The 15,374-nt window shown below is 45.7% G+C and overlaps 1 protein-coding gene across 5 annotated transcripts in view; it reads right to left on the bottom strand.

Moving 5' to 3' along the window:
• Positions 1 to 15,374, bottom strand: part of Dnah2 (dynein axonemal heavy chain 2) — a 135,675-nt gene that overhangs the window by 38,960 nt on the left and 81,341 nt on the right. For all 5 annotated transcript variants that reach the window (XM_070001485.1, XM_070001484.1, XM_070001483.1 and 2 more), the window contains exons 42-56: positions 12,773 to 12,991; positions 11,892 to 12,009; positions 11,581 to 11,717; positions 10,689 to 10,826; positions 10,447 to 10,605; positions 6,575 to 6,727; positions 6,286 to 6,377; positions 5,625 to 5,823; positions 5,253 to 5,477; positions 4,549 to 4,653; positions 1,967 to 2,155; positions 1,120 to 1,205; positions 849 to 979; positions 547 to 696; positions 214 to 381 (exon numbers count right to left, since the gene is read on the bottom strand). In XM_070001485.1, the coding sequence (XP_069857586.1) occupies positions 214 to 381; positions 547 to 696; positions 849 to 979; positions 1,120 to 1,205; positions 1,967 to 2,155; positions 4,549 to 4,653; positions 5,253 to 5,477; positions 5,625 to 5,823; positions 6,286 to 6,377; positions 6,575 to 6,727; positions 10,447 to 10,605; positions 10,689 to 10,826; positions 11,581 to 11,717; positions 11,892 to 12,009; positions 12,773 to 12,991 (2,269 nt within the window). The remainder of the gene's footprint in view (positions 1 to 213; positions 382 to 546; positions 697 to 848; positions 980 to 1,119; positions 1,206 to 1,966; positions 2,156 to 4,548; positions 4,654 to 5,252; positions 5,478 to 5,624; positions 5,824 to 6,285; positions 6,378 to 6,574; positions 6,728 to 10,446; positions 10,606 to 10,688; positions 10,827 to 11,580; positions 11,718 to 11,891; positions 12,010 to 12,772; positions 12,992 to 15,374) is intronic.

Consider the following 15,374-nt stretch of genomic DNA (forward strand, 5'->3'; position numbering starts at 1 on the left):
TGGGCTAGGAATGTGGCTTAGTGGTAGAGCGCTTGCCTAGCATGCATGAAGCCCTGGGTTCCATTCCTCAGTACCCCACAAGCAGAAAAAGCCAGAAGTGGTGCTGTGGCTCAAGTGGTAGAGTGCTAGCTTTGAGCAAAAGAAGTTCAGGGACAGTGCCTAGGTCCAGAGTTCAAGCCCCAGAACTGGCAGGAAAAAAAAAAAAAGCCATACCGTCTCGGAACTCCTGCTTCCGATAGTGTTTGGTGACTTCAATCTGAAAGGTTTCATAGTCACAAATGGATGATGCCAAACGGGCCAGGCTCTGGCGTCCACTGCCCCCGATGCCCACCAAGAGCATGTTGCCCCGAGGCTGTCCAATCACCCGCACGATCCGTGTGACTAGGAACCGAGAGGTATAGGAAGAAGCAGGTGGCTAAAGTCCAGATGGCAATTCAGTGTTTAAACTTCACCCATCAATCACCATTGGGGTTTGTGGGAATACCTGGGAAGGGAAACCTGGGATGGAGGCGATGGGGAAAGGGCTGGGAGGGAACAAGCACGCACTGTGTTCAATGGCCTCCCGGAAGAGCACCAGCTGCATTGGCACCACAGAAGGGGAGATGTTGTACTCATTTAAGGCTGTCTCCATGACTGTCTTCAGTAATGTCAGATCTGTCAGGTCTTCATACACCTTGGGCTCCTTCAGAAAGTCCCCTGGATCATGGGAGGAAGGCTCTCAGAATCTCCAATGTCTGGTCTTTCCCTCCTAAGACCACTTAGAGTGCTCAGTATCATTCTCTGACTCTCCTTCTAAGTCTATCCTCCTAAAAGTCTCAAGCCTACAGCACCCATAGCTCCCAACTCACCAAAAATAGGAGGACGTTTGCTGGGACAGAGATTATGAAATGTGAGGTCAAAGAAGGTGCCAAGTTTGTCACTTATGATGCCCATAAAGGCTTCCATGTCCGCCGAATCAACCAGTCGGTCAGAGAAGACTCTGTTGGGAAACAGTTGTGTTGAGATTTGGGACCAAAGAGAAAAATGGTTCTGGAAAGAAGAGTTGGGCTAGGGAAGAAAGCAGGGATTGGGGAAAAAGGCAGAAGAAGGTTGACTCTGGCCAGGGTACAAACATATCACCTGAAGCACTCATGAATCCAGAGTCGTGTGATGCTGGATTTGGTGTCATGGAAGTTCTTGTTGGCTCTAAGCATCCCCTGGAACACCTGGGAAGAAGGAAGACTAGGATATAGAGAGAAAATAGGTTCTCTGCAGGAGTTTTACAGGTAAAGGCAAAGTACATGGCAGGTAACATTGGGAGTGTGGTTTGCTATGGAATTTGCTATGGAGAGAGAGAGATAGAGAGAGAGAGAGTGTGTGTGTGGGGTGTGTGTGTGTGTGTGTGTGTGTGTGTGTGTGTGTGTGTGTGTGTGTGTGTGTGTGTGTGTGTGTGTGTTCTGGGGCTTGAATTTAGGGGCTGTTTGTCCTTGAGCTTCTTTTGCTCAAGGCTAGCTCTCTACCACTTGAGATAGAGCTCAACTTCTGGCTTTTTAGTGGTTAGTCAGAGATACGAGTCCCACACTGTCTGTACTGGCTTCAAACCATGATTCTCAAATCTCAACTAGGATTACAGGCTCATGCCACTGATGCCTGACTTAAGGCTTTTTTTTTTTTTTTTTTTTTTGGCAGTTGTGTGTCTTGAACTCAGGGCCTGGGCACTTTCCCTGAGCCTTTTTGTGTTCAAGGCTAGCACTCTACCACTTTGAGTCATAGTTCCACTTTTGGTTTTCATTAACTAGAGTAAGAGTCTCACAGGAACTTTTCATCTTGGGCTAGCTATGAACTATATACTCAGATATCAGCCTCCCGAGTAGCTAGGATGGCAGGTGTGAGCCAACAGCACCCAGGAAGGTTTATTTTGATGAAAAGAAAAATGCCTTCAAGAAGGCTAGGCCAGGCCAAAGGGTGAGGTGAAAGCAATGTTCACCTTGGAGATGTCTCGAAGGTTGAAGAGGTAATGGATCTTGGCAGGTGTGGGCAGGAAGCGCTGCACCACTGTATTATACACGTCCAGGGTGGCCTCCGTCACTATGTTCCCAATAGGCTTCACTTCTTCCTCGAAGTCCTGAAGCTTCTGGTTGATCATAGTGCCAAATATTCGGATGATCTGGGACTCCTAGAACAAGGTTAAGACTCAGTTTTCTAGGTCCCTGGCCTTGTAGCCATGGGGGACAGAGCTTGCCTCACATGCAGAATTTAAGGGGGTGCCAAAAAAAATCCCAGAGATCCTTCTATCCCTTGAGCCACAACTCCAGCCCTTAAAATAATTTTGTGTGTGTGCCTATACTGGGGCTTTTACTTAGCTTTTCCCTTCAAGACTGGCGTTCTACCACTTGAGCCACATCTCCACTTCTGGCTTTTTTGATGACTAATGAGACAAGAGTCTCACAGACTTTCCTGCCTGGGCTGGCTTTGAACCAGAGTCCACAGATTTCAGTGTTCTGAGTAGCTAAGATTATAAGTCTGAGCCACCAGTACCCAGAAAAAGGAATTTTTTTATGTTTATTTATTTTTTGGTCACGGGGCTTGAACTTTGGGCCTGGGTGCTGTCCCTCAGCTCTTCAGCTCAAGGCTAGCACTCCACCACTTGAGCCACAGCATCACTTCCAGCTTTTTGTGCTTATGTGGTGCTGAGAAATCGAACCCAAGACCTCATGCATGCAAGGCAAGCACTCTACCACTGAGCCACCTTCCTAGACCTGAGGAATAATATTTTAATACAATAATTTTAAATAAAAATTTACACACAAAATATCTATGATGAATAAATACAAACATTGTAAATAAAAACTGAGCCAGAAATATGCATTTATCCCTTTGCTTTACTATGACTCAGTATAGCATGCTACCGATCTTTAAAATTCTATTCATTATGAATGCTTGACATTTATTATAATTATTATTATTACTTTGTTAATCATGGGGTTTAAATTCAGGACATAGCGACTGTCCCTGAGTGTTTTTTGCTTTTGCTCAAGGGTAGCACTTTATCACTTAGAGCCACAGCTCCACTTCCAGTTTTCTGATGGTTAAATGGAGATAAGAGTCACATGGACTTTCCTGCCTAGGCTGGGTTTGAACCATGATCCTCAGATCTCAGCCTCATGAGTAGCTAAGATTACAGATATGAGGCACAAGTGCCCAGCTTTTGCCTGTGTTTTTTTTTTTTAATATTGCATTGAGAACAAAACATAGTGGTGCTCACTTATAATCCCAGTATTCAGAAGGCTAGGGCAGCTGGATTATGAATTTGAAAAGACGTGTGTGTGTGGGGGGGGGCGGTTGTTGTTGTTTGGTCGGTCCTGGGGCTTGAACTCTAGGCCTGGGCGCTGTCCCTGAGCTCTTCAGCTCAAGGCCAGCCCTCTACCTCTTGAACCACAGTGCCACTTTTGGCCTTTTCTGTTTATGTGGTACTGAGGAATCGAACCCAGGGCTTCATGCATGCAAGGCAAGCACTCTACCGCTGAGCTACCTTCCCAGCCCATGTTTCTTTTATAAATTATAATTATATATAATTTATGAGTTTGAAAAGATATAGTTTTATAAATTATATATTACATGTGAGATGTAGAAATACATATTAAATATAATATGTGAGTATAATATTACATATGACTATATTCACGTATATAATATATAAATATCCAAATATGTTACATATATAATTTATAATATATATATATACTTATATCACATATGTATATAAATGTCTATATGTATATACCCATACACATACATCATATGGAACAGAATATTAAACATTGTTCTTCCTGAGAATGGTTTTTGGTTGGTTTTTTGTTTTTTGAGTCTCACAGATTTGTGTGCTCACTTTTTTTTTTTTTTTTCAGTCATGGGGCCTAAACACTGTCCCTCAAGTTTTCAGCTCAAGGCTAGCGCTCTACCACTTGAGCCACTGTACCACTTCCAGTTTTCTGAGTGGTTTATTGGAAATAGGATTCTTACGGACTTTCCTGCCCTGGCTGGCTTTGAACTGTGATCCTCAGATCTCAGCCTCCTGAGTAGCTAGGATTACAGGCATGAGCCACTGGTGCCTGGCTTGTCTGCTCACTTCTAATCAAGATCTTTAGCTGTCAACCTCCTGAACAGCTAGGAATCTAGGCATCAGCCACCAGGACCCAGCTGGGTGTTTTTGTTTTTGTTTTTGTTTAAATTCTGCACTGAGGTTACTGTCTCCTCGCCCTAACCCTAGCACTGGGGGCTCCTGGCTCAGTAGGATCTATCTTCCTGAGTCTGTCTAGGCCTCACAGCACTGGCACCCACTGGGCCCATTAGGCTTCACATTCCAGAGCCAGCAGGCTACCCTTCCATTTTGAAGCGCTCCTGATTCACAGCTAGCAAGGCTTCTACAGATGACCCCAACCTCATGTCATCATTCTAAGTGTAACTCTTCCCAGAGGCCCTTAACCCCTTCCTTGCTCTACTCTCTCATTTTCTGGAACAAATATGGTTTTGCCAGTCCCCACCCCATAGCCCTCACGATAGCCTCACTGTGGGAAAGGTCATGTTGACAATGTTGAAGCGACTCTGTAGCCTTGGGGAGATGGCAGTCCGTCCACCTCCAAGAGGGCCCATGGCAGCCATCAGGAACATGTCCTAGAGAGCAAAGACGAGAAGAGACAGCAGCAAGTACGATGATGCACAGAAATAGGGAGAATAGCGGCTCATGCCAGTAATAGTTTTGATTTTTGTTTTTGAGACTGGGCCTTGCCACTACCTTTGCCTGTGCTGACCCCGAACTCAGAATCCTCCTGCTTCCATGTCCTGGAATTATATACATGCACGCCAGGTTCAGCATAGGAATTTGTGTGTGTGTGCATGCTAGTACCAGGCTCCAGCACGCTCACTCATCTTTCTTGCCCATGGCTGGAACTCTACCACTTTGAATCATGCTTCCAGTCCAGAATTGTGCTGCTTAATTGGAGTCTTGTAGACTTTTTCTACCTGGGCTAGCTTTGAACTGTAATCCTCCAGGTTTCAGCCTATTAAGTAGCTATGATGACAGGCATAAGCCCCTGGTGAGGCGAGTTGATAACTTGGGAACCAGAAGTCTAGGTCGTGGGAAGAAGTAGGAATTTCTGTATGGAAGGCATCTAGGATTATAGGACTAGAGCCCAAGTTCCATGGCATAGGGATTGATTCTATTTATCACCACAGGGCCCCAGGGCCTGAGAACAAAGTCTCAGGTTGCTTACTCGGATGTACTTGATGGTCTGCTTCAAACGATCATACCAAAAGCCATAGTCAATCCAAAGGCGGATCAGCTCCAGGGGCGGTTGGGACCCAAATGTATCCTTAGCTGGCATGTTGAGGTCATCCATAAAGGTGATCATGCTTTTGCCCCCGAATGGCACATACACACCTTTGGTTCGCTTCTCCACTCTGCTCTCAATGATACTCTGCACATTGTTGGATGTGGTCTGGGGGAAGAGGCACAATGGATACATGCCAGGAGAAATATAGGGTCAGAGAAGAGTGTCAATTTGGCACTGAGATTCTGAAGGAGAGCAGAAATCAGGGAACATTTGGGGAGCTGGTTCCCTGGCCCTGAGCCCTGCCCCACACACCTGTGCAGACATGTTGACAATAAGCACCGACCACTGGCTGGAGGGCAAGGACTGCAGAACACTCTGGGCTATGGAGGTCTTTCCGGTCCCCACGGGACCCACCAACAGGACAGGATTCTGGTTAGCCACCAAAGTGCTCACCAGGTAGTTATAGCGAACAGTGTCGATGGTGGGCACCATAATCTTATAGAAGGGAGCACTAGGGAAGGAAAAGGACCGTGTATCAAAGATCATGGGCCAACTTCTTTCTAAATCCTGCTTTACTCTCCCTCCTAGATTTATCTTCCATCAGCTCTGACTCCTGTGGGGACTGGAGATGGAGGTGTTCTCCTTAAGGGCCCTGCCCTGATATCTCACTTCCCATATCAAGAGTCATCTCTTGGGGCTGGGAATGTGGCTTAGTGGTAGAGTGCTTGCCTAGCATGCATGAAGCCTTGGGTTCAATTCCTCAGTACCACATAGCCAGAAAAAGCCAGAAGTGACACTGTGGTTCAAGTGGTAGAGCACCAGCCTTGAGCAAAAAAAAAAAAAGCTCAGGGATGGTTGGCTCAGGCCCTGAGTTCAAACCCCAGGACTGGCAAAAAAAAAAAAAGTCATTTCTCCTTTGGGATCCATCATTCTTGACACATCTACCAATTTTAGACCCGGAACCTGCTCTCACTTTGGAGGGTAACGCCAGCTCTTAGGAAGCTTCTCTTCAAATGATGTCCAAGTCCGTATCTTGGGGTTCACATAATATTCATACACTGTGTCCTAAGGAGAGTGTAGAGTTAGGTTACCAAAGCCTCCCTCCAACTCTTCTCAGCCAGACAAAGGGCTCAAAGAGCAGCACGAAGAAGGAAGAGAGCTGAATTGCAAGGCAGAAACTCAGGAAGAGTCTGAGGATCAGGCATGCCTTGTATATGCTGGAAAGGATGGCAAATGGGACAACAAAGTTTGAATGCTCTGACCTTATTGGGAAAGGAACCCTCGATTTCTCGGAGGTAACTATCAATCTTCTTGCGTCCATCCTCATCCACAGAGCCACACACAGACCAGATCATGCTGAACACAAATGTCAACTCTACCATAGAGCTATAGTTATCACTATCTGCGGGGTTCACCTGGGGAGAAAAAGAGAAGAAATGCCTATAAGCAATGGAGAGAGGGCTGGGAATGTGGCTTAGTGGTAGAGTGCTTGCCTAGCATGCATGAAGCCTTGGGTTTGATTCCTCAGTACCACATAAACAGAAAAGGCTGGAAGTGGTGCTCTGGCTCAAGAGTGCTAGCCTTGAGCAAAAGAAGCTACAGGACAATGCCCAGGCCCTGAGTTCAAGCCCCTGAGTTCAAGAGAGAGAGAGAGAGAGATTAAGTTGGGTATTGGAGTTAAGCTCACTCCTGGAATCCTAGCTACTCAGGAGGCTAAGATCTGGCTGAGATCTAAGAGTAACAGTGTGAAGGCTGGGGCAGAAAAATCCTTGACATTTTTTTTTGGTCGGTTGTGTGACTTGAACTCTGGGCCTGGGCGATATCCCTGAGCTCTTCAGCTCATGGTGAGTGCTCTACCACTTGAGCCACAGCACCACTTCCAGTTTTCTGGTGGTTTATTGGAGATAAGAGTCTCATGGACTTTCCTGCCTGGGTTGGCTTTGAACCATGATCCTCAGATCTCAGCCTCCTGAGAAGCTAGGATTACAGGTGTGAGCCACCTGCGCCCAGCTTCCTTGACATTCTTATATACAACAAACCAGCAAAAAGCCAAAAGTGGTGCTGTGGCTCAAAGTGGGCTAGCAAAACAGGCTAGCCTTGAGCAAAACAGTTCAGGAATAGCACTCAGGCCTTGAGTTCAAGCCCCACAACCAATAAAATAAAAATGAAAAAATGAAAATACAATATAATACACTATACCAACTCAATAATGGAGACAGCATATTGCGAGCTCATACTCTCAACTCCCCCACTCAGAGGGGCACATAACAGATGCTGTTCAGGAAGATGGCCAAAACCCAGAGGGCTGCCAGGCTCCAGGGGCATCGCTGAAGACAACAGTTCACCAGGCACCCTCCTGTCATCCCTGGCCTACCACAGGAAATGCCCATGGGCTCAAGTATGGGAAGTGCTCGACATAGGTTCTGCATGAAGATGCTCAGAACTTCAGATAATATGACATACAGACTATGCTGAAATTGTTCTCTGAAGAATCTTCAAATGTACAAAATATAGGTGGGAAAGTATGCTGAGAACCTATGGTGTGCCATATATAATCCAGAAGTTGTGTGTGTGAATGTGTGTGTGTGTGTGTGTATGTGTGTCTGTCTGTTTCTGTGTTTGTGTGCCAGTAGTAAGGTGTGAACTCAGAGCCTTACTTAGCTTAGTTTTTTTTTTTTTTTTCTCTTACTTAGGAAAATATAAGAGGAAAAAGCTCTTGCTTATTTTAACTTTTTCCATCAAGGCTAGTGCTCTATCATGATGGGCCACAGCTCCACTTTCAGCTTTTTGCTGATAAAAGTCTCTCAGATTTGTATATCAGGGCTGGCTTCAAACCAAGATCCTCAGATCTCAGATTCCTGAGTATTTAGGATCACAGGTTATGAGCCACCAGTGCCTGGCCAGATTTTTTTTTTTTTTTTGTCGGTCGTGGGGCTTGAACTCTGGGCTTGGGCACTGTCCCTGAGCTCTTCAGCTCAAGGTGAGTGCTCTACCACTTAGGCCACAGCACCACTTCCGGTTTTCAAGTGGTTTATTGGAGATAAGAGTCTCTCAGGCTTTCCTGCCTGGGCTGGCTTTTTTTTTTGGGGGGGGGGGGCGGGGGTCTGGTCGTGGGGCCTGAACTCTGGGCCTGGGCGCTATCCCTCAGCTCTTCAGCTCAAGGCTAGTGCGCTACCACTTGAGCCATAGCACCACTTCCGGCTTTTTTTTCCTGCTTATGTGGTATTGAGGAATCGAACCCAGGGCCTCATGCATGCAAGGCAAGCGCTCTATCACTGAGCCACCTTCCCAGCCCCCCTAGGCTGGCTTTGAACCAGGATCCTCAGATCTCAGCCTCCTGAGTAGCTAGGATTACAATTGTGAGCATTAGTGCCCGGCTTTTTTTTTTTTTTTTTTTCTTGCCAGTCCTAGGGCTTATCCTCAGGACCTAGGTGCTGTCCCTGAGCCTCTTTGTACTCAAGGTTAGCACTCTACCACTTGAGCCACAGTGCTACTTCCAGCTTTTTCTGTGTAGTTTATTGGAGATAAAAGTCTCCCAGATTTTACTGCCTGGACTAGCTTTGAACCACAATCTTCAGATCTCAGCTCTCTGAGTAGCTGGGATTATAGGGATTATAGCCATTGGCACCCAGTGAAGCCATAATTCTTATTGTGTCCTTCCAGCTCACCTCCAGCACAAAACGCTATCATCACGGCCAAGGCTTCTCCTCAGGGTCTTTGCTGCTCCACTGCCCTGCCACCCCTACCATGCCCACCTGCCAGTTTCAAACATCAGCATCTTGCCTACTCATTCTGGGTATCTCATGTATGTCTATATTTTCCCAAAGGCTATTCACCCTCTCTGCTCCCAGAAAGCCTCCATCTCCAGCTTAACTAGACAGTCCTTTTTCCCACACATCACCTTGAAAATCCATTATTAACTGCATAATGTACACCTTAGATTTTTTTTTGTTGATTCTGGGATTTGCACGTAGGGTTTTAAGCTTTCAATCAGCTTTCTTTCTCAAGTCTGGTATTCTACCATTTGAGCCACGCCTCTAGCCTGGCTATTTTCTGGTTAACTAGAGATGAGGTCTCTTGAACTTTTCTGCCAGGGCTAGCTCCAAACTGTGAGCCTTCAGATCTTTCCTGAGAAGGTAAGATTATTGGCAGGAGCCACACTGGTACCAAATCTGTTATAGATCTTACCTAGTGTCTATAATATATTAATAGTCATCTGGTGACATCTTTAAAAATAATAGAAATCATTTCTAAGCAGTAATTTTATCTCCACAGAAAATATCAAATTTTGGTTCTTCCTCCAAAATCCTAAACTGAACAAAAGCTTCCTTAAATATCAACTCATCTGGGACTGGGAAGGTGGCTCAGTGGTAGAGTGCTTGCCTTGCATGCATGAGGCCCTGGGTTCGATTCCTCAGTACCACATAAGAAAAAAAAAAAGCAGGAAGTGACGCTGTGGCTCAAGTGGTAGAGCGCTAGCCTTGAGCTGAAGAGCTGAGGGACAGCGCCCAGGCCCAGAGTTCAAGCCCCAAGACTGGACCCTCCCCCCCAAAAAAAATATATATCAACTCATCTGAAATTTTCTAGAAACCTTCATCCAAATCAGCTGACAGCTCCTTCCAACAGAAATAGTTTCCAAGGGTCACACATAAATCGAATAATAATAGTTGCATTTTTGAAAGAATAGAAAAATAAGGAGCTGAATGGATTATCCTCAGCTCCCAGAATATGGGTGGGAATTTATAGCAATGAGACTCAACTACGGTCTGTCTGTCTGTCTGTCTATCTATCTAATCTATCATTTGTTGGGAATCTACCAGTGTTCTACCACTGAGCTACATCCTAGCCCTTGGTATATTCAATACAGAGTCTCTAAAATCTCTAGTCCCATCTTTTAGTTCAGCAAGTGTGACACAAGTATACACACACACACACACACACACACACACACACACACACACACACACACACACACACACACACACACACACACACACACACACAACCTCCCTGTATTCGCAATCATCCATTGTAGTTCTGCTCCATTCAAATTTGGTACTAAAATTAAAGTTGTCCCCAGGAGGTCCTGGTCTCTTAGTTTCTGCTCCCACCCTGGGCTAAGGCTGCCCCTTACCCCATTCTCAGGTGTGGCCAGGACCGAGTACAGCTTACAGAGGGAGATGATGCCACTGTACTCAGGGATGGGCACCAGCTCGATGCAGTTTTCCTTCTTAAAGGTCAGAAGCCTGTTGATGAACTTATCAAACATGCGTTGCAGGGGTTCTACCTCAGCCTGGAAGTGAACAAGAAGAGACTATTTGATCTTAATCATCTATGGGCCACTCTGATCATTCTCTCTTACTTCCCCCTTCATACCTTTGGCCTCTTATCTAGCCACGACTGAACGTAGGGCTTCCAGCCTAGGTCCACATAGTCAGTGTAGACCATGCCACAGCGGGAGACAGTAGCTGGAGAGGCCACTGCCAAGTTCTCCACTTCGAATAAAAGTGACACCTAAGGATACATATATTTTTTAAATCAAAATTTAGTTTTCCTCTGTTTTCCCACCAATCCACAGTAATAAAAATACCCCAGAACTCATGCCCCAAGCTATGTCTCTATCAAGTAAATTACAGCAAGAATAAAGATCTGATGTATCCAAATGGTACACTTTTTGAAAAGAAAATTATTTAAGGTTATCCTTAGGAAAAAATAACCAATCTTACTTCCATAGTACCATATACTTCCATTTACTGAGACACAATAAAGACCAGGCCACACAGGCCAGTGGAAACAAGGCTGAAGAAGGACTAAATCTACGCCATGCTTTCTCGACACATTTTTTTTCTCAGCAACTAGCAGGCAAAGATTCCTTTCTTCCTTCCTTCCTTCCTTCCTTCCTTCCTTCCTGCCTCCTTCCCTCCCTCCCTCCCTCCCTCCCTTTCTGCCTTCCTTCCTTCCTTCCTCCTTCCCTCCCTCCCTGGCCTCCTTCCTTCCCTCCTTTCCTCTCTCCCTTCTTCCTTCTTTCCAGATGGAACCCAGGGCCTTGCACATGGTAGGTAAATACTCTATCATAGCTCCAGCCCCAGCCTAGACAAAGTATTTTGCTTCAGCCATAACTTTCCCTGAGTCTAGGCATTTTCCTCCCCAGCTCTCTCCTACAGAACACTCTTCTCTTCAGATTCTGATCTCCCTCCCAGCCCCTCATCATCTCCTTGCAATCTCTGCAATGTCCTAGGATACTGGCTGGCAATTGGCCGGCCCCTACCTGCTCAGGCATTGCGATGCGTTCTCCATTAATCAGCGTCAACACCTTGTTGTCATCCATGACGGAGTTCATACTCTCAATCCACAGCGTGTCCACAGGACCATCAAAAAGGATCCATTTCTCATCTGGTTTCTCATCTTAATAGCAGGTGGGTAGGAAGGCAGGAGATTCCCTCCTCAATCAAGCTCCTCAGCCCATGCTTCCTTGTATTTCTGTCTCCCCCCCCTCATTTCTCTCCTGTCCCCAGATTCTTTGTTCTTTTAAGAGATTCAAGATTCTATTCTCCCATAGCTCCATGATCCTCTAAATACCTGCACATGCCACCCGCATGACGCTGGACAAGATGCCATCTGTCCATTCATTACTGTTCAGATCATATTCTCCATAGAGTTCTCCTAAGGACAATGCCTTAGGGTTCAAGGGGTACTCCTGAAAAAATGACACAAGGAAGAATTTGTACGTGTGTGTGTGTGTGTGTGTGTGTGTGTGTGTATGCACATACAGGTGTCCTAAGGCTTGAATTTAGGGCCTGGACATCCTTAAACTTTTGTGTTCAAGGCTGATGCCCTTCCACTTGAGCCATACCTCCACTCCTACCAAGCTTTTTTTCTTTTGTTGGTTGTGGAGCCTGAACTCTGGGTCTGGCCCTGGGAGCTGTCCCTCAGCCCTTTAGCTCAAAACTAGTGATCTACCACTTGAACCACAGTGCTACTTCCAGCTTTTTCTGCTTATGTGGTGCTGAGCAATCAAACCCAGGGCTTCATGCATGCAAGGCAAGCACTCTACCACTGAGCCTCCTTCCCAGTCCCTGCACTACCAAACTCTAAGACCCCACTTTCAATCGAGCCCTGTTTCTTTTTTTTTTTTTTTTTTTTGTCGGTCATGGGGCTTGAACTCTGGGCCTGGGCGCTGTCCCTCAGCTCTTCAGCTCAAGGCGAGCGTTCTACCACTTTGAGCCACAGCACCACTGATTTAAACCAAGATCCTTAGATCTCAGCCTCCTGAGTAGCTAGGATTACAGGCGTGAGCCACCAGCGCCCGCCCGGCGCGAGCCCTGTTTCTTAGGCTCGTATATGTGCACCCCATCTCTCCCAGCTCTCCCTTGGATCAGGACCTGGCCACTGTTGACACCCAACCTCCACTACTCCTGCCTCTTGTTTCTGCCACTGACTCCAGTGTCCCAACTGCATACTTTAACAATGTTGAAGTTGGGCTCTCCAGCGCGACACAGCGAGGACAGGGAAGCCTGCAGGATTTTCCAGGAGGTAGTCTTGCTGCTGCCTGTGCAGCCCACAATCATGGTGGAGTGGCGGGAGTTCTTAGTTTCGTACAACTGGATGACCTTGGTGAGGGTGAACGGTGTGATCTGTAGGCCCATATTGAGAATCTCCTGCTCAATGGTCTCCCGTAGCTGAGGGAAGGCAAATGCAGAACGTGGGATAGAAAAGATGAGGCCTCCAGGACTTTCAACGTCCCTATAATACCTGGATGATTTGTTCAAACCCACTGAAAATAGCATGAGAGCTCTTTGGCCTTGAAACTGTTTATTGACTGGAAAGCAAGCCAGTTGCAGAGTTACTCGGTGCTGGAGTCAACCAGCCTGGTTTTCAGCTTTCAGTTAAGTGATCTTCACTAAGTCACTTCTCTTGAGCTTTAGTAGCTTTGTATGTACAATGTCTGACATATAGTGTTACACATTTTTCCTATTACTAGCAATAAATATTTATGAATCCCTCACAGTATGAAGTCAGTACTAGGCTAGGGATACAGTTGGGAACAAAATACATTTTTTTCCTACTGCAGAGCTTACAATCTGGTGAGAGAGCCAGAGCCAACTTGTGTGTGTGTGTGTGTGTGTGTGTGTGTGTGTGTGCGCGCGCGCGCGCGCGCGCGCGCGCACACTGGCATGCATACATGTGCTTATGCATCCTTGGGATCAAACCCAGGAGCTCTCACATGCTAGACAAGTGTGCTACTCACCTCCAGTCCTAATTGAAAAATCATTGTCCAAGTTTTAAAGTACAGGAAAGCTTATAGAACCATGACCCCTATGGTTCAATCCCAAAATAGTGTGACACTTTTTTCCTCCAGGTTTTTAAAAAGCTCTCTCTCTCTCTCTCTCTCTCTCTCTCTCTCTCTCTCTCTCTCTCTCTCTCTCTCTCTCTCTCTCTCCCTCCTTCCCTCACCTCCCTCTCCTTCTCCCCCTCCCTCTCCCTCTTCCTCTCCCCCCCACTCTCTTCAGTACTAGGGTTTGAACTATTTCCACTTTTGCTCCACCACTTGAGATATGCCCCTAAGTCCTTTCATTTTAAGTTTGTTTTTCAGATAAGGCCTCACACTAACTGCCCAAGCTAGCCTCAAACCATAATCCTCCTACCTCTACCTCCCAAGTAGCTGGGAATAGTGGCATGAGCTACCATGTTCAGCTAACAGCAATTATGTTTAAGTTAATATGTTCATTATGGAGGGGGGCAGGAAGAAATAAAGAACAAAGTTATTCACAGCCACGAGCAGTTCAGTTGGACATGTCCTTTTAGGTTCATTGTGGACATACAATGATCCATTTTTAGGTTAAGTAAGATCATACAGAATGGTAAGTCCTCTATACAACACCTTAATAATCACAATAAAATTCTATTTTAAAATATATCATACACAGGCTGGGAATGTGGCTTAGTGGTAGAGTGCTTGCCTACCATATACAAAGCCCTGGGTTCAATTCCTCAGTATACCACATAAACAGAAAATGCCTGAAGTGGCACTGTGGTTCAAGTGGCAGAATGTTAGCTTTGAATAAAAAGAAGGTCAAGGACAGTGACTAGGCCCTGAGTTCAAGCCCCAGGACTGGCAGAAAAAAATCCTAATGCTACATGAATATTTTAATTTTATTTTTGTTTTATTTCTACTTATTTTATTTTATTTTTTGTTGGTCATGGGGCTTGAACTCTGGGTCTGGATACTGCCCCTGAGCTCTTCAGCTCAAGGCAGGTGCTCTGTCACTTAAGCCATAGTACCACTTCCGGTTTTCTGGTGGTTAATCGAAGATAAGAGTCTTACAGACTTTCCTGCCCAGGCTGGCTTTGAACCACGATCCTCAGATCTCAGCCTCCTGAGTAGCTAGGATTACAGGCATGAGCTACCAGCACTCAGCCAAATGAACATTTTGATAACCAAGAATGCACTCTACCATCTCAATCTGTTACAGAAAGTATGTCACTTTAAAAAACTGTGTGTGTGTGTGTGTGTGTGTGTGTGTGTGTGTGTGTGTGTGCTGACACTGGGCTTGAATTTAGGGCCCCATACTCTTCTTTAGCTTTTTCAATCAAGACTGGTGATCTGCCACTTGAGCCACAACTTTATCTAGATTTTTGGTGGTTAATTGGAAAGAAAAGCTCTCAGAGATTTTTATGCTTGAATTGGCTTCAAACATTGATCTCAGCTTTCTGAGTAGGTAGATACAGGCATGAGCCACCAGCACCCAGCTTGTTTTGTGATTCTTCACATGAGTTGTTTATTTTCTGCTGTAGCAATTCTCATAGGCATAAGTAGATGTTTCATTGCTCCAGAAATAGTTTGCTTTGCTTCTTCCAGTCACCTGGGGGCACTAACAACCTAGAACTCTTCAAAATTAAAATCTAAACTTAAAAATTACACAGCAGTGCCTGGTACTGGTCTCTCATGCCTGTAATCCTAGTTTCTCAGGAGGCTGAGATCTGAGGATCATGGATTTAAGCCAGCCCAAGCAGGAAAGCTCACAAAGGTCTTATCTTCAATTAACCACCAAAAAAGCTGAA

This window comes from Dipodomys merriami, unplaced genomic scaffold (assembly GCF_024711535.1).
Source record: "Dipodomys merriami isolate MVZ:Mamm:240054 unplaced genomic scaffold, mDipMer1.0.p SCAF_59, whole genome shotgun sequence".
NCBI classification, from domain to species: Eukaryota; Metazoa; Chordata; class Mammalia; order Rodentia; family Heteromyidae; genus Dipodomys; species Dipodomys merriami.